At 55.1% G+C, this 18,429-nt stretch overlaps 1 protein-coding gene across 6 annotated transcripts in view; it reads left to right on the forward strand.

Annotated features, from left to right (window-relative positions):
• Nucleotides 1–17,191, forward strand: part of Ankrd11 (ankyrin repeat domain 11) — a 138,637-nt gene extending 121,446 nt beyond the window's left edge. For all 6 annotated transcript variants that reach the window (XM_090357109.1, XM_090357108.1, XM_090357110.1 and 3 more), the window contains 7 exons: nt 467–609; nt 2,933–3,080; nt 3,413–9,927; nt 12,269–12,367; nt 12,454–12,597; nt 14,604–14,696; nt 16,195–17,191. In XM_090357109.1, coding sequence (XP_090213235.1) covers nt 467–609; nt 2,933–3,080; nt 3,413–9,927; nt 12,269–12,367; nt 12,454–12,597; nt 14,604–14,696; nt 16,195–16,380 — 7,328 coding nt within the window. In that variant the 3' untranslated portion in view covers nt 16,381–17,191. The remainder of the gene's footprint in view (nt 1–466; nt 610–2,932; nt 3,081–3,412; nt 9,928–12,268; nt 12,368–12,453; nt 12,598–14,603; nt 14,697–16,194) is intronic.
• The last annotated feature ends 1,238 nt before the right edge of the window (nt 17,192–18,429 follow it).

The following is an 18,429-nucleotide window of genomic DNA, read 5'->3' on the forward strand; positions in this document are numbered from 1 at the left end:
TTTTCTTAGGCAGAGTCTGAACTTTCTGTCATTGATATGTGGCCACACTGTCTAGTGGTGGCCTTGCAGCTTCCTAGGGGAGCTGCCTGCCAGAGCCACTTCCCCCAAAATCCAAAAAGGGGCAACTGCAGTAGCAGCCCTGCAGTCTCCCAGAGCTCTCCAGAGTGGTTCTGTATGTGGACTGATGACAAAGATGAGGTTACTGTTATTACTGTATGTGTTCACAGATTGTCTGCCTTTGTAATGTTATTGCTACAGACAGTCTGTGAGGCTAAGAAATAATGTGTTCGTTGTGTAAACAAAGCACCACAGTATGGAAATGTTAGACCTTGTCCACACCATGACCTGCTTCTCTAGGTGCTGCCCTGCACCGCAAGGCCTTTGTCCCTGGTTATTGAATGCATCTCAGAGGCATAGTGGGCTGCACAAGAATTACGTAACAAGTGTCCTAAGTGTCTGTTTCCAGGCTGGACGGCGCTACACGAAGCATGTAACCGGGGCTACTATGACATCGCCAAGCAGCTGCTGGCCGCAGGCGCAGAGGTGAACACCAAGGGCCTGGACGATGACACGCCTCTGCATGATGCCGCCAACAATGGGCACTACAAGGTTGGCATCTCCCCCTGTCCTTACATAGTTACTTTGTCCGCTCGACTTGTGTACCATTCTGCAGCTTCACATTGTGTATCTTAGCTAGCCTTCAACTTTTGTAGTACTGTGAAGTGAGGTTTTGTCTCTCTTGCTATGAAGGCCTAACCATCCCCTCTGCCGGTCCCCAAATCTCCTGCCCGGGGCCAGCACTTGGACAGCCTCTCATAGCCTTGACAGACACTGCTAGAGCATGTAGGGTCACCCCTTAGCCATATGGATCTGGCTGGGCTTGGCAGCTAAATGGTGAAACTACAGCAGCACACATTGATTTTATCATCACTGCAGTTCTGTTCTGCAAATCTAGAAGTCCCCGGCAATAGTCTAGATTAGACCATTGTGACAGGTAAGGAGCTCCACCTCCTGCAGGAAGGAAGGATTACTTGCAGAACTGGAGCAAAAGACACGTAGGATATATCAGGCGCACCCCATCCTGCTGGAAATACAGGTTCAGAGGTGACATCACAGCCAGAGCCACCTGGACAGTATGCCTAGTGCGGGATTGTACCTTACCACGCAAACCACATCTGTCCACGTTCATATCACCCGTCAGCAGCCCTCTCAGGCTGTTCTCGGAAGATCCAGGAGTGTACAGCGTCTTGGATCCACAGAACACCATGAATCATTTGGGGGACAGTACTCTCAACTGAGATTTCTGAAACCGAGTGGCTCCTGTGGTAGCTACTTATGAGGCTAAGATCAAGATGATCACAGTTCCAGCTCATTGTCATTCTAGCTAAGACAGGAACTGAAAAATAGGATTGAAACCATACCCAGGCAATGGGGAAAAACTTATCTCAAAAAATAACTGATGCAAAAAGGGGCTAGAGGTAGGCTCTGGAGAAGAATGCCTGCTCAATAAGCCCCCAGCTCTCAATTCAAGCCCAGTACTACACAAAGATGGCCACACAACTCTTACTTGAATAATAACATTTCATGTTAAGGAATTATGTTTTTGTTTTTATAGGGATGATGTAATAGCATTACGGTTTGTTTTGCATACTTTTGTGAGTCTCACACTTTTCTGCCCAGTCTGGCTTTGAACTGCTAGCCTCACTCAGATCTCAGTCTCCTGGAGTATAGCTGGGATTATAGCATGAGCCATCAGTTCCTGGCTTGCTTGCAGTTTTACAAGCCTGGTATTGAAAAAAGCGTGAGATTTGCTAGATGACCCTCCGGGGAGTGCAGTTAGCGTGAAGTGCGTCTGGCTTCGTGCTTTTGATGACAGGGATGGCAGGGAATTGCCACACCTTGTGACCACCTGAAAGCTTTATTATGGAGCAGTGTGGATTGTGAGAATGAAGTGGGGTGAAGAAGACAACAGCTCTCCTGGGAGGACAGCTAGATTGGTTTGGTGGGCAGGTTGGTGTAGGCTTTCCTCTGGGTCCAGGAGAAAAAAGGCCCAAGACTCAGCCCTATGTCGCTAGCGTTTGGAAGGCCACGGGGCAAAGAATCAGGTCCAGTGTTCAGGATCCTCGGTCCTAAGTGCAAGGCACGGTTTTCTGCCCACAACTCACAAGGAAGGAGCCAGCATTGCCTAAGCCCCAGTCAGCCCTGTAGGTGACGCTGATTGCTCCAGAAAGGCTAATCTGCGGTGATTGTTACAGCAGTAGAAAACGAATACATAAAAGCTCCATACTGGTGACATGAGGCCAAACAGTGCTCAAAGTAGAAACAGACTGTGAGTCCCCAGATGTGCACTAAACTTGACCTCACACTGGATTGAAATAGGAGCTAAATTTAATGCTTGCACTTGAGTTCAGTGAGTTGCTATCCTGGGCATTTGAAGTACAGGTTGCTAATTATAAATGATTGAACAAAGCTGTCAAAATGTCACCTTGAATGTTTCTGTCAATGTAACCATCCTTGTGCATGTAAAATCAATCAAGGGAGAAGTTTTCATATTTTAAAATGTAAATGAAAATAAATAAATCAACTTGCAAAAAAAATGGTCTTTGTTTCCTCTATTCTGTATACCCCTGACCCTCAAAGCAAACCTGAGCAAACTGTCAGAGCCCTGCCTACCACTCACAGGAGACCCCGCTGTTGGCCAGAGCTTACTGTTGGTGGGGGCCGACCCTTGTAAGAAGATTATGGGGAAGTAGCTGCATTTTGTGAGGGTGTCACAGAAGAGTACCATCTTACCCGACACCTAGACACCCCGTGGCCGTGGCTGCTTAGAACACCGCCTGGAGCCTTAGGGTTATCCCTTTTATCCTCAGTCACATTGGAATGAGAGAGTGTTTTTGAGCTGGTCTTTTAATGTGATTTTTATATCTTACAGGTGGTGAAGTTGTTGCTACGCTATGGAGGAAACCCTCAACAAAGCAACAGGAAAGGCGAGACACCTCTGAAAGTTGCCAACTCCCCAACCATGGTGAATCTCCTGCTGGGCAAAGGCACCTATACCTCCAGTGAGGAGAGTTCCACTGGTGAGTCAGCGGGCTCAAGGGATAGAGTGCTGTTCCTCAGGTGGCAGGTACCCTACCATGTTTGCACATGATACCTCCCTGATGATGCCATGCAGGTCTCCAGAGGGCCGCTGCCAAGATGCCTGCAGTGGGTGTGAGATGCCAGCCCTGCTGCCTTTCACAAACCTCCATTGGGTCCCTTTTGCCCGTGGTTGGCCTCGAGGTGACACAAAGTTAAGCAAAGTGCCTCCCCTCATCAATAGCCATGCCTTGGGGCCTCTTGCCAGAGAGGCAGAACATCCCTGGACCATGCTAGCAGAGTGATTCTGACACTGCCTTCCTGTTCCTAACAGAGAGCTCAGAAGAGGAGGATGCCCCTTCATTTGCACCTTCCAGCTCCGTTGATGGCAATAACACAGACTCGGAGTTTGAGAAAGGCCTGAAGCTCAAAGCTAAGAATCCCGAGCCTCAGAAAACCGTGACCCCTGTGAAGGACGAGTATGAGTTTGACGAGGACGATGAGCAGGACAGGATTCCCCCAGTGGATGACAAGCACCTGCTGAAGAAGGACTACAGGAAGGAAGCCAAGGCGAACAGTTTCATTTCCATACCCAAAATGGAAGTGAAAAGTTACACAAAAAATAACACGCTTGCACCAAAGAAGGCAGCCCATCGCATCTTGTCAGACACGTCGGACGAGGAGGGCGTGCGCATGCCCGTGGGGGCCGGAGAGAAACTGAGGCTGTCCGCTCACACCCTGCTGCCCAACAGCAAGGCTCGGGAGTCTTCCAGTTCCCGGCAGCAGAAGGAGAAGGGCAAAGTGAAAAAGAAGCGAAAGAAAGAGGCGAAAGGCAAAGACGTCCGTTTTGGAAAGAGAACTGACAAGTTTTGTTCCTCTGGGTCTGAGAGCGAGTCCTCTGAGAGTGATGAGGATGATGGGGACTCTGTGGGGAGCTCGGGCTGCCTCAAGGGGTCCCCGCTGGTGCTGAAGGACCCCTCTCTGTTCAGCTCACTCTCCGCCTCCTCCACCTCATCTCATGGCAGCACTGCAGCCCAGAAGCATAACCCAGGCCACACAGACCAGCACACCAAACACTGGCGTACGGACAATTGGAAAGCCATCTCTTCCCCAGTGTGGTCTGAGGTCAGCTCTTTGTCTGACTCCTCAGGGACGGGACTAACAAGCGAGTCTGACTGCTCCTCTGAGGGCTCCAGCGTGGAGTCCCTGAAGCCCACAAGGAGGAAGCAGGAGCACCGCAAGAGGAGCAGTCTGCAGAGCACACAGACGGAGTCCAAGAGGAGCACCTTCCACCCCAGCACAGACGGCGCTGTTCCCAAGTTGGACAAGGAGGGCAAGGTTGTCAAGAAACACAAGACGAAACACAAACACAAAAGCAAGGAGAAGGGACCGTGCTCAGTCAGCCAAGAACTGAAACTGAAAAGCTTCACCTATGAATACGAAGACTCGAAGCAAAAGTCAGATAAGGCCATCCTTTTAGACAATGACATTGCTACTGAAAATAAGCTGAAAGTGCTAAAGCATGACAGAGAGCATTTTAAGAAAGAGGAGAAACTTGGCAAGATGAAGTCAGAGGAGAAAGAATGGCTCTTTAAGGACGAGAAAGCGCTGAAGAGGCTCAAAGACATGAACAAAGACATGAGCAGAGCCTTCCGGGAAGAGAAGGACCGGTCCAGTAAAGCAGAAAGGGAGAAGTGCGCCAAGGAGAAGTCTCCCAAGGAGGAAAAACTGAGGAAGAAAAGGTCCAAAGACCGACCTTCCAAGTTAGAGAAGAAGAATGACACGAAAGAGGACAGGGTGTCATCCAAGGAGAAAGTTTTCAAGGAGGAAAAAGAAAAACTGAAAAAGGAAAAAGTGTACAGGGAAGATTCTGCTTTTGATGACTATTGTAATAAAAGTCAGTTTCTAGAGAGTGAAGACACCAAATTCAGTCTTTCCGATGATCAGCAGGAAAGGTGGTTCTCTGACCTGTCTGACTCTTCCTTTGATTTTAAAGGGGAAGATAGCTGGGACTCTCCAGTGACAGACTACAGGGACATCAAGAGTGACTCTGTAGCCAAACTTATCCTGGACAGTAAGGAGAAGAAACGGGATAACAAAGCCCGGGAAAAGCGAGACTTCAGAGAGACATTTTTCCGAAAGAAAGATAGGGAGTATTTGGACAAGAATTCTGAGAAGAGGCGAGAGACAGAAAAGCATAAAAGCCTCTCCAGCTATCTCTCTGAAAAAGACAAGAAGAGAAGGGAGTCTGCTGAAAGCGGACGAGACAGGAGGGACACCCTGGAAGGGTCTCGGGAGCGCAGGGACGGGCGCACCCGGCCCGAGGAGGGGCACAGGGAAGACCTGAAGGAGTGTGGCTGTGAGAGCTTCAAAGACAAGCCGGACTGTGATTTTGCCAAGAACCTAGAGCCCTGGGAACGTCCCCACACAATGCGGGAGAAGGAGAAGAGGGACGGCTTGGAAAAGGAAAGGAAGGAGAAGATGAGGACAGAAAAATACAAAGATAAGTCTAGTGAGAGAGAGAGAAACGAGAGAGCTGTCCTTGAGAAATGTCAAAAGGACAAGGAATTTGATAGGTGTTTTAAAGAGAAGAAAGATGGCAAGGAGAAGCATAAGGACTTACACAGCAAAGACAAAGACAGAAAACTGTCCCTTGAACAAGCACGAGAGAAGAAGGAGAAGGCATTCCCTGGAAGCATCTCAGAAGACTTCTCTGAAAAAAAGGATGACAAGAAGGGGAAGGAGAAGAGCTGGTATATTGCAGACATATTCACAGATGAGAGTGAAGATGACAAAGATGACTACCTGGCTGGTGCCTTCAAGGTTGGAGAGGCCAGTGACCTGCAGAGGCTGGACAGCCTCCAGGACAAGGAGGATGGGAGAGAGCCCCACCCCTCTGATAGGCACCGGAAGTCGTCTTCCGACAGGCAGCATGTGGAGAAGCCACGAGACAAAGAGCCCAAGGAGAAGAAAAGGGACAGGGGAGCTGCTGAAGTGGGCAAGGACAAAAAGGAGAAGGTTTTTGAGAAGCACAAGGAGAAGAGAGACAAAGAGTGTGTGGAAAAATACAAGGACAGGAAAGACAGGTCTTCAACCGACTCTGCCCAAGAGAAGAAGAGCAAACCGAAGCTCCCTGAAAAGGGGGAGAAGAAGCACTCTGCCGAAGACAAGGCCAAGAACAGGCACAGAGAGAAGCCAGAGAAAGAGCACTCTCGAGAAAGAAAGGCCTCGAGGAGTGCCGAGATGGAGAAGAGCCTGCTGGAGAAGCTAGAGGAAGAGGCTCTGCATGAGTACCGAGAAGACTCAAATGACAAAATCAGCGAGGTCTCCTCCGACAGCTTTGCAGATCGGAGCCAGGAGTCAGGCCTGAGCACCCTCCTGGAGGTGTCCTTCTCAGAACCGCCACCCGAAGACAAGGCTAGGGACAGCTCCTGTCTTGTGGAGAAGCTCAGGGAGAAAGAAAGGCACAGACACTCCTCCTCCTCCTCCAAGAAGAGCCATGAGCGAGAGAAAGCCAAGAAGGAGAAGGCTGAGAAGAAGGAAAAGGGGGAAGACTACAAGGAGGGTGGCAGCAGGAAGGACTCCAGCCAGTATGAAAAGGACTTCGTGGAGTCAGACACCTATGGGATCACTTACTCCACAAAAGCTGACACGGAAGAGGAGCTGGACAAAACCACGGAACTCTTTGCCGTTGAAAAGAAAGAAAGAAATGATTCGGAGAGAGACGCTTCCAAGAAAATAGAGAAGGAGCTGAAGCCTTATGGATCTGGTGCTCTCAGCATCCTGAAAGACAGGAAGAGGAGGGAGAAGCACCGGGAGAAGTGGCGGGACGAGAAGGAGAAGCACAGGGAGAAGCATGCGGATGGGTTTCTGCGGCACCACAGGGACGAGCCAAAGCCCACGGCCAAGGACAAGGACAGCCCTCTCAGCGCCTTCAAGGACAAGTGCAGGGATGAGGGCCTGAAGCTCAGCGAGCCCAGGCTCAGGGAGAAGCTCAGGGAGAACGCGGAGCGAGAGAAGGGCGAGCCCGCAAAGATGAGCAATGGGAATGACAAGCTCCCGTCATCCAGAGATCCCGGCAAGAAGGAGCCCCGGCCCCGAGAAAAGCTGCTGGGCGATGGAGACCTGATGATGACCAGCTTTGAGCGAATGCTGTCTCAGAAGGACCTGGAGGTGGAGGAGCGGCACAAGCGGCACAAGGAGCGGATGAAGCAGATGGAGAAGATGAGGCACCGGTCCGGAGACCCCAAGCTCAGGGAGAAGGCCAGGCCCTCGGACGACGGGCGGAAGAAGGGCCTGGACATCGCTTCCAAAAAACCTCTGGGGCTGGACCCTCCCTCGAAGGACAAAAAGTTGAAGGAATCGGCTCCCGTGCCACCCACCGCCGAAAGCAAGCCGCCCCCGGGGCCAGGAGCAGAGCCCAAGGACTGGCTGGCGGGGCCCTCCCTGAAGGAGGGCCTCCCGGCCTCCCCCCGGCCCGAGCAGGGCCGGCCCACCGGGGTGCCCACACCCACCTCGGTGGTGTCCTGCCCCAGCTATGAGGAGGTGATGCACACGCCGAGGACCCCGTCCTGCAGTGCGGACGACTACCCCGACCTGGTGTTTGACTGTGCCGACTCCCAGCACTCGATGCCCGTCTCCACCGCCTCCACCAGCGCCTGCTCCCCGCCATTTTTTGACAGATTCTCCGTGGCCTCGAGTGGGGTTTCGGAAAACCCAGGCCAGACACCCACAAGGCCGGTCTCCACCAATCTGTACCGCTCGGTGTCTGTGGACATCCGTAGAACCCCTGAGGAGGAGTTCAGTGTGGGGGACAAGCTGTTCAGGCAGCAGAGTGTCCCTGCCGCCTCCAGTTTCGACTCCCCAGTGCAACACTTGCTGGAAGACAAAGCTTCTCTGCCAGCTGTTCCTGCGGAGAAGTTCGCCTGTCTCTCTCCAGGGTACTACTCACCAGACTACGGCGTCCCCTCCCCCAAGACCGACACCCTGCACTGCCCGCCAGCTGCCGCAGGCAGTGCCACTCCATCTCCCGAGGGCGTCTTCCCCAGCCTGCCAGCAAAGCCCTCTGCTTCCCCCAGGGGCGAGCTGCTAGCCCCCGCCATCGAAGGCGCCCTGGCCCCGGACCTGGGCCTCCCTGTGGATGCCACGGAGGACCAGCAGGCCACGGCTGCCATCATCCCCCCTGAGCCCAGCTACTTGGAGCCTCTGGACGAGGGCCCCTTCAGCGCCGTCATCACTGAGGAGCCTGTCGAGTGGACCCACCCTGCCACCGAGCAGGCCCTTTCTTCCACGCTGGTGGCCAGTGCCTCCGAAAACCCTGTCAGCTGGCCTGTGGGCCCCGACCTTCTGCTGAAGTCTCCACAGAGGTTCCCAGAATCCCCAAAACATTTCTGCCCCCCAGAGTCCCTCCATGCCACCACCCCAGGGCCCTTTAGTGCTGCAGAGCCCCAGTACCCTGTCTCTCCAGTCCCCTACCCTTTACCTGCCCCTGAGCCTGGCCTGGAGGAAGTCAAAGACGACGGGGAGGGAGCAGTGCCTGCTGCCATGTCAGCCTCGGAAGGAACTGCCCCCTACGCTGCTCCTGCCAGGCTGGACTCCTTCTTCAGCAGCTGCAAGTCTGCTCCCGATGCGCCCCTCGACACGGCCACGGAGTCCACATGCGTCCCCACCGTGGCTCAGGTGGAGGCTCTGGGGCCCCTGGAGAGCACCTTCCTGGACAGTGGTCACAGCCTGTCCACACTTGGCCAGGTGGAGCCCGTGTCCTGGCCCGATGCTTTCACCAACCCTGAGGACGAGCTGGACCTGGGGCCCTTCTCACTGCCAGAGCTCCCTCTCCAAGCCAAAGACGCTTCAGACATGGAGGCGGAAGCCGTGGAGGGCAGTCCTGTTCCTCCAGAAGAGAGCCCTCCGGGGGCCCCTGGGGTCCTCAGTGGTGGGGTCTCTGCCTTAGCAGCTGAGGAGCAGCCCCCGCCCCCTCCTGAGCAGGCGGCCCCTCAGCCCCCTGCCGAGCCCGAGCCTTCAGAGGGCCCAAAGCCAGATGTGGCTCTGGAAGCCACACCCGAAGCAGAAATCCTGGCAGGTAAGAGGGCCCCTGAGGACGTGGAGCCCAGCGCTGTGCCCGTGTCTGGACCCCCAGAACAGTGTCCCCTCGGGGGTGGAAACGAACTCAAGGCTGAAGACCCCGGTGCCACTCCCCACTGTGTACCTGATGGCCCAACCCTGGACGACGCCACACAGGCACATGAGAGTGCTGAAGTCGCACCCGTGACTCCCCCTGCGGAAGGGACCCTCGGAGGCGGCGGCGGCGGCCCACCAGAAGCCACAGACCCAGAGCCCAAGCCCTTGGCCGAAACCCCGAAGGCCCCCAAGGTGGAAGAAGTCCCTCAGCGCATGACCCGGAACCGTGCCCAGATGCTGGCCAGCCAGAGCAAGCAGGGCACGCCCCCCGCAGAGAAGGAGGCGGCCCCCACCCCGGCCTCCCGAGCCAAGGGCCGCACCTCGGAGGAGGAGGACGCCCAGGCCCAGCACCCCCGCAAGCGCCGATTCCAGCGCTCCAGCCAGCAGCTCCAGCAGCAGCTGAACACGTCCACCCAGCAGACGAGGGAGGTGATCCAGCAGACGCTGGCCGCCATCGTGGACGCCATTAAGCTCGACGCCATCGAGCCTTACCACAGCGACAGGTCCAACCCTTACTTTGAGTACCTTCAGATCAGAAAGAAGATCGAAGAGAAGCGAAAGATCCTGTGCTGTATCACCCCACAGGCGCCCCAGTGCTACGCCGAGTACGTCACCTACACTGGCTCCTACCTCCTGGACGGCAAGCCTCTCAGCAAGCTGCACATCCCCGTGGTGAGTCCCAGCCCCGCTCCGTGGACAAGGCTCGTCCAAGTCTGCAGTCCTCAGTCTCCCACCTCATCTCTCCAGCAGGGCCTCCAGGCCTGCCTCCTGCCTCCTGTGGCGGTGGCAGCTCCTCCTCCTCCTCCTCCTCCTCCTCCTCCTCCTCCTCCTCCTCCTCCTCCTCCTCGCCTGGCTTTTTGCCACAGGTGTACCAGCATCACACCAGCCTGTGCAGCCATACAGGCTTGTGGGGGGAGGGGAACCCACCCCTCCTAATCTCCCTCCCCCTCCCCTCCTTCTTCCACACCAGAGGTAAGAGGGGCACTTCCCACCTCCCTGCCCTGACTTACTGCACAGCCATCTCCCCTCTCTGGAAAAGACCAGGCTTCCTAGAAAGGCCAAGCCAAGGCTTGGTGTAATTGACCCACTTTGGGGGCCCGAGTGCTGTGACCTATGCATTGCCTGCTTTGGCTGTGCTCTTGAGAAGCCTGGGCTTGCAGCATGCACCACCTTGAGGTGAAGGTGGGGCCCCCGCTGCTGGCTCCTCTTGGGAAGTGTAGGGTTTAGAATGTCTCCTGAAGAGAATCAAGTCATAACCAGATGGACGTAGATGGGAGTGTTGAGAAACCTGACCTAGGCTAGCTATTCTGTTCTTCTTCTGGTAGTTTGTTTTGTGTGGGTACTGGAGCTTGAAGACGAAACCTTGAGTGGCTTGGCTTTCTCCCTTAAGGCTGGTGATCAAGTAGAGGTGAAAGTTCCATAGACTTTTCTTCACCAACTGGCTTCAAACCATGAGCCTCATATCCCAGCCTCCTAAGTAGCTAGGAGTATATGCACTTTGGCAGCCAGCTCTATTCTATTTTGAACTCTGTCTTCTGTGTGTGTGTGTGCGTGCGTGCGTGTGTGCGTGCGCGCGCGCGCGCCTGCATGCCAATCCTGGGATTTGAACTCGAGGCCTGGGCTGCTTTTTTTTTGCTCAAGGCTAGCCTTTATACTACTTGTGCCACAACATCACTCTGGTGTCTTCTGTTTATGTGGTGCTAAGGAATTGAACCCAGGGCTTTGTGCATACTAGGTCCAGCCTCTCTTAAATGTTTATGATCAAAATAGAATGAGGTGGCTCCTATAGAGCATTTTAAAGATAAAGAAAAGCCAGGGTAACGTTGCTACCCAGCTAGCTGGTGGCTGATAGTGTTGGCACGCTTCCCCTCCCCCTTACCTAAGCATCTCCCACCCAGGTCATGCATGAGGCGAGCAGGGTTGTCAGGTTGTCAGGTGTCCTGTAGGTTCTACCCCCCTCTGATGCTGCTGAGTCCCTTGCCAGGCCAAAGGCCACAGACACACACAATCCTCTAGCCCTAACGCTGGGTCTTGACCCCGTGAGCAGTGAGGCTCTCACACACCTCAGCTTCCTGTTGGCACCACATTTGAGATGGCCCTAGGACACCCACCTCCTGTTAGAAACTTCATGTTCAGTATTCCCCACCAGGGGCTTTGCCTGTGGAAGGGTGGGAGGAACCAAGTCCAGCTGAATGTTTAGTATTCCGCTGCCTTGTGACACCAACTGTTGTGGGCAGGTCTGAGGGTCCGCACTCCTGGCGAGATTCCCGGTGTCGGGGTTGAGTCGTGGTATGTCACTTGGGGTTCTTGGGGGTCAGGCGTGCTCCTTGGTGACTGCCTGGAGCACCAGTCAGAGCTGCCAGCTACTTCTGCCTTTCATCGTGTCCTAGTCAAGTCGAGTGTGACTGCTCCCCTCCTCAGGCCATGGGCCTCGGTGCCTTCAGTCTGCTGCCTTCCCGCCAGTGCCAGCATCTGCGTGTGCTGCGGAGTTCCAGCCTTCCTCTACCCACCCGTGCCCCTCAAGCCCCCGCCACCACGAGCTCCTTCTGTGGACACACGCAGTGGGCCTACCTCAGTCCTATATGCTGTGCCGTCATTACCTGCGCCTGCTCTGAAAGCATGACCCAATTCTACCCAGCAGGGCCCCCCCCCCCCGCCCCCTTTGAGTCATGCCTTCAGGCATAGAAGACCTGTTCTTATTAGGTATGACACATTATTTCCTTGCTCCCACCGAGGAGTGTGTGTGTGCTCACTCCCCCCACCCCCCATGCCTGCAGAGAGCTCGGGTGCGCATGTCCATCTTCCACATGCCACTTTCCGCGGCAGAGGCGTGCACTCACATCTGTGTCTGCTCCCTGGCACGAGTGCCCAACAGTCCTGGTGGCTCTGGCCCTTTCCCCTTCACTGTTTAAGGGCAGCTCTAGTCTTGCTTCTTAGGTAGATGCTGAACAAGACCTGTCCACATGTAAGAGCTCCGGGTATGGCCCTGCTGATCCCACCCCTCCCTCTGCAGATTGCCCCCCCTCCCTCCCTGGCGGAGCCTCTGAAGGAGCTGTTCAAGCAGCAGGAGACTGTGCGCGGAAAGCTGCGACTGCAGCACAGCATTGAGCGGGTGAGTGGAGCCCCACACGGGGGCGGGGAGAGGCTGGCCCTGGCACACCTGCATGCCTACGCTCACCTGTTCCTGTCCTCCCCCAGGAGAAGCTGATTGTGTCTTGTGAGCAGGAGATCCTGCGGGTCCACTGCAGGGCAGCCAGAACCATTGCCAACCAAGCTGTGCCCTTCAGCGCATGCACGATGCTGCTGGACTCGGAGGTGTACAACATGCCTCTGGAAAGCCAGGTGAGGGGCCTCCTCGAGGCCCAGTCCTTCCTGGAGTCTGGAGCTCCCCTGTTCCTCCACCCTCACTTTGTGGGACCCCAAATGCCTCAGAAAAGAGAAGGGGTGGGAACGTGCCCTGGACAAGCAGGGATAAAGGTGTCTGAGCGGCCACTCTTTCTGGGCCTCTCGTGAATTCTGTTAAGTTCTTTCAGGCACTTGTGCATGCACTTAGGGTAAGAGGCCTCCCGTCTTCCTCTCACACGCTGTAGGGGAATGGCACTGTTTGCATGGACAGCCCCCTCTGAATCTGAGGGTAGCCAGGGCTAGTGCAGTGGTGGTAGCGTCATGGTCCCTCCAGAGGACACCTACTGTCTCAGCTGTCTAGGGTACCACATTCAAGGCTCAGGTCTAACAGATGGTTCTGTCTCCTCCACCCCCTCTGAGCCCACTGTTCAGGCCGAGGTTGCCTTACCTACCCCACCACCCTCTCTGCCTTCTGTGGCTGGTCCTGCCTCTCCCGGCCCATCCTAGGGCCCACCTCCCTGCTCAACATTTATTCACTGGAAAGTGTCTTTGGAGCCAATCAGATCTTGGTGATGTGGTCTCTCAAGCACATGCTCTAGAGACTCCAGGACTTGCCACGTAATTCATTGGGTTTAAGTAAGAAACATTGATCACGCATTCAAGCTCTTACGTTCTGGAAACATGTGCACTTTCTTCATTTCACAGGCATAATAGACTTTCTATAAAACAAGTCCCAAAGCAGAAAGAGTAGTTGGGGATGAGTCATGGGAAATTGAATGTTTGGACATTATACTTTGTATTAAAAACAAAACTGGGCGGGGGGGGGGGAGGCTTTAATTTTGGGCCTGGGCGCTATCCCTGAGCTCTTCAGCCCAAGACTACCGCTCTACCACTTGAGCTACAGCACCACTTCCAAGAAAACGTTTTGAAGCAATCTCCTGGACTGCTTTAGAAAGTCAAGGACGGGGAGCATAGCCTAGTGGTACGGTACTCACCTAGCATGCATGAAGCCCTGGGTTCAATTCCTTGGTACCATGTACATAATAAAAGCCAGAAGTGGTGCTGTGGCTCAAGTGACAAGTGCTGGCCAAGACAGGTCTCTAGCTAAAGCCTCTACTCATGTGTGTGTTTCTTGCTCATCTGGGCACTCGGCTCTAGGAAGTCACGGGCCACGTCATAGTGGGGCTTGAAGTCAGGGCCTGTGCACACTGTCCCTGAGCTTTGTTGCTCAAGGCTCACATTCTGTCTACCACTAGAGCCCCAGCTCTAGCTTTGTTTTTTTGGCAGTTGGTTGGAAATGAGCATTGCAGACTTTCTACCCTTCCCATGGGCTTCTCTGGCCTGGCTGTGTTGGCAAATTCATCTATCGTGATGGAACTCGGTTGTGTGTAATTAAAATGGAATGACGGCTGAGGGATGTTAAGTCAGACTGTGCAGAGTGGAAGCCAGTGAGGGGTTGATCCTAGGCTGCCATCCCACCTTCTCATGCCCAGAAGAACAGAAAGGAGGAGCTTGAAATGATGCCTTGTTTGGGGGGGGGGGGCACTTTTCTCTCGTGTGCGTGCGCGCGTGCGCATCTCAGTGGAACTTGACCTCTACCTGGGCGCTGTCCCTGAGCTCTTCAGCTCAGGGCTGCCCCCGACCCTTTGAACCACAGCATCCCTTGCAGTTTTCTGGTGGTTAACTGGAGATAAGAGTCTCACAGACCTTAGTATCCAGGCTGGCTTTGAACCTCGGTCCACAGCCTCCTGAATAGTTAGGATTACAGGCAGGACTTTCCTGCCTAGGCCAGCTCCGCTCGCAGCCTCCAGCTATGATGCCATTTTCATATGCGCTCACGTCCTTGAAATGGCGGTAGCTATCCAGACTGCTCCACCTCTGCATGCCCAGGGGCCAGGCGGCCCTGGCCTGGCTGCTGCCTGCGGTGCTTCTTCCCCTGCCTCTGTCGGTGGGGCCGGCTGCCTCCCGTGCCCTCCCTCACAGACGTCTGCACTGCTCCCCAGGGCGATGAGAATAAGTCTGTGCGGGACCGCTTCAACGCGCGGCAGTTCATCTCCTGGCTGCAGGACGTGGACGACAAGTACGACCGCATGAAGGTAAGGAGTGAGGAGCGCCTCGCCCCCCGCCCCCCTGGGGTCAGAGGCAACAGTGCTCCCGGCGTGGCTGGTCCCGCCCCTGCTGCCGCCTCGCCTGACTCTCGCTGAACAGGCCCGGGGCCTGACCGCGGTGAGAGAGACCTGGCCTTGAGCGCTTTGAGGTCACAGCAGGCACTTGCCAGAGCAGCACACAGGAAGATGAGGGGTCGATCAGAAAGCGAGGCGTGAGTGCCCACCTGCTCGGCAAGCCTGGTACAGGACCCAGGAAACCATCAGGGCAGCAGCTTAGCCAGCTGCCTAGTCCCCGCCCCCAGCACTGTAGATCTTGTCCAACAGAACCCCAGCAGTTGTCTCAAGGAGGTGTTGGTAAGGAGGACACAAGGACAATCACCAGCCCGAGTGGCCCTCCCCGGGGGTCTACACTCACAGCTCCCCCTCTAGTCAAGTGAGGCCAGGGAACACGTCTGCTTTGTTAACGTGAAACTCCTACAAATTGACGAGAGAAAGAAGCAATTCAGGAAAAAGGAGGTAAAATAACCAGACCTTAAGGAAGAGCTGTTCACTGTAATCACCACTTCTACAACCAAAAGGTAAATGGGTCCCGTGGAGAAGATGGTGAAGAAGCAGAATGCCTAGCAAACCACAGGACCCACCCACCCCGGTGCTGCTGGGGTGGAGACACGGTCGTTCGTAGAAGGCTGCTGGGCGAGGCCGTGGATGACCTGGTCATCTCCCCTGGCTTGGCAGCAGTGTCAGCTGTAGATTGACATCAGATAAGTTGACAGCCTCTTTGAGATTCCAAAATGATTTTATGACTAGCCTAGCAATTCTACTTCAGTCGTTTAAAACTTAACTAAGGTCACAGGCAGAACCATTCATGGGAGTGCATAGAATCCAGCGCTTGCAACCTAGTAGCTTAAATTTCTCTCTGCACACCTCTGATTTCCCTGGGTTGTCACTTCATCCTGACGGGACCGTTCCATGCACCTTCAGTGGCATAGTTTCTACGTGAAGGCAGAGCACACTGTCACATAACCATGAAACAAAAACAATGAAGTCATGCTATTGCCAGGGTCTAATAAGAGGCTATGGCTGCTAGAGGCGGAGCCCACAGCTGGTGGCAGTGCCCCTGGGGTGCAAGTTGGTGTGGCCTGAACAGCAGGAAAGGGATTAGGACTGACTTATACGTGGCCCTCAGTCACTGAGCAAGAACGTGGTCAGGACTACCGTATGCCATGCCCTGGGACAAGTCCCTCCCTGTCTGCTCCCTGCCACGAGCGGTGCCACGCCCCTCGAGGTCCCCATCTGTCCACTCTTCTCCACCCCCCTCCCCCTGCCCCCGCAGTGCCACACCTGGCTGCAGGAAAGCCTCAGCTCTGACCGCACAGCAGGCACAGGCTCCTTGTTACAGCCCGGGCTAGGGTGCAGCATGCTGTAAAGGGGCACGGTAGTGCATCCTGGGGCCCTTGTCTGCCCCCTCACTGTGTGTGTCCTGCAGACATGCCTCCTGATGCGGCAGCAGCATGAGGCTGCGGCCCTCAACGCTGTGCAGAGGATGGAGTGGCAGTTGAAGGCCCAGGAGCTGGACCCTGCCGGACACAAGTCCCTGTGTGTGAACGAGGTGCCCTCCTTCTACGTGCCCATGGTGGACGTTAACGACGACTTTGTGCTGCTGCCGGCATGACACCTCCAGAAGGCTGCAGAGTGTAGACAAGGGCCACACGTCGCCTGTGCTGCAGTGGAGTCCCGCTGCTGCCAGTGGAGGAGGAGGAGGAGGAGAGAGCACGCAGCATCTGCTGGGAGGGAGGAGGAGTGCAGAGACTGACTGGCCGCATGCCTCCCCTTCCAGACTGGCCCCGGGGCCAGGGACACCGCATGTCTCTGCCAACTGCCATGGGAGCACAAGGCCAGCTCTCCGCAGAGCCTCGCCGTGGGAGGAGGGGCGGGGCCGCTCTCGAAGCTCGTCGCCCTCTGCGTCTCCTTCCAGCCAACCGCAGGGCACTTGAGGAGTTTGTGTACCCGTGTGTTGTTAAATTCCTCGTCCCATTCTGATCAACTACAGGACGTGAACTGACCCGAGGTGTCCGCCTGGCACCGGCAGGAGGGACCACCCGCGGAGGTCCTCAGGGCAGGCTGGGACACTAGGGCGCTGGTGCCAGCCAGGCCCGGCTGCAGAGGGACACAGCCAGGACTCGCCAATGGTGTTTTTAATGGAGTCAAATCCACGTGGTTTGTATATTTTTTTCCTTTAATCTTGGGCATTTTGTTTCTCTTTCTGAGAACGTAACTTGAAACACTACAGAGCCAATAGTCCTATAAAGAGTGTATCTGCAAACGCTGTACAGTTTTATATACATTCACAATGTACTTTTGCTGCCTTCTAGATAATTTATTTTGCAACACATTACTGCACAGTTGTAAATAACTTATGTACTGTAACATCACTTTCAGTTATGTGTAAAGAAATAAATAAATTAATTAAAGTGTTCTTTGTACATGCACTGTCCCTCCTAGGGAGGAGCAAATGTATCTGACCAGTTGTTCTGTCTAAAAACTCGGGTGTATTAAGCTTTCCTTCTCCAGTAGTTCAAATTTGATCTTCAAATGAGCTCAAAGTCACCACCCCTCCTGTGAGTGAGCCCCTTCCTCTCCCCAGGGACAATGGGAAGCAAGCATGGCTGCTGGGCCTGGAGGAGGATGTCCTGACCCCACAGGCCCGTGAGGGCCTGGCAGGAGGGCAGTGTGAGGTAAGCAAGGCCCAGGGTTCACTCAGTCCCGCTTTCACCTTGCGATTGGGTCGGGTGGGTGCCTGGACCAGCTTCCCAAGACAGGAGGCTTAGAACGGGGAGTAATGCGATCGGCTCCGGTGCAGGAGCAGCCCTCCCGTGAGACGGGGGGCCTGGGCCGGAGGAGGAGGTGCTGGAGAGAGTGCCTGAGGTCTGCATGGGAGATGGCGGCCTACCAGGCTCCCTCCATCCCTCTCCGCCCTTGGGCCAAGACCTTCCCTGCCCACCTGTCCTCTGGATGCTGGCCCTTGATGGTGGTGGGCACCGTGTCCAGGGCCTGGGAGCCCCCATGGTTTCTTTCCTCTACCCCAGTTTTTCACCTGTCCTCCCATGTGACCCTGATCATCCAAGCTCCATTTCACAAACTGGGGAGTGGAGGTGTGGGGCGCCGGGCAGGGGCTTGCTTGGCCTCCAGAAAAGCAGTCCTGAGCAGGGCTCCTTGGTTCCCTCCTCTGCTCTTGACGAGGACAATGGTGGGTGCTTGTCAGTAAATAGGAAGCCTCTTGGCAAGCTGTGTGGCCATGCTTACTTACAAAGCCCCCACCCCAAGCCTTGCCTGTCCCTGGGGTCCTCAGTGCTGCTGGTGGCCAGACATGACCAGCTATGAGCGATGGGGCTGGGGGGGGGGCAGGGCGGTGATCAAGGAAGGTGTTAAGGTCCTGGCTATAGAAAAAGTATAAACGGGCTGGAGAGACTGGACTGGCCCGGCCTGACCTAGGTCTGCTCGTGGATCCTATGTAAATGCAATCGGGGGGGGGGGGGTGTCACCACAAAACTTCAAAAGCCTCCTTTCCAAGTCCCCTGCCCTTGGGTGGCTCAGTTTGCCCCCTGGCTCCAGTGAGGCCTTCTGAGACTCCCTGCATTTCTGTGTCCTGGATAGCTAGCTTGTCTCCCTTTAGGTGGGACCTTATGAAGCCAGTGGAAGAGGCCATCAGCCCCTCCCAGGC

Source organism: Megascapheus bottae, chromosome 24, assembly GCF_031878675.1.
Source record: "Megascapheus bottae isolate mThoBot1 chromosome 24, mThoBot2.hap1, whole genome shotgun sequence".
Classification (NCBI taxonomy): Eukaryota; Metazoa; Chordata; class Mammalia; order Rodentia; family Geomyidae; genus Megascapheus; species Megascapheus bottae.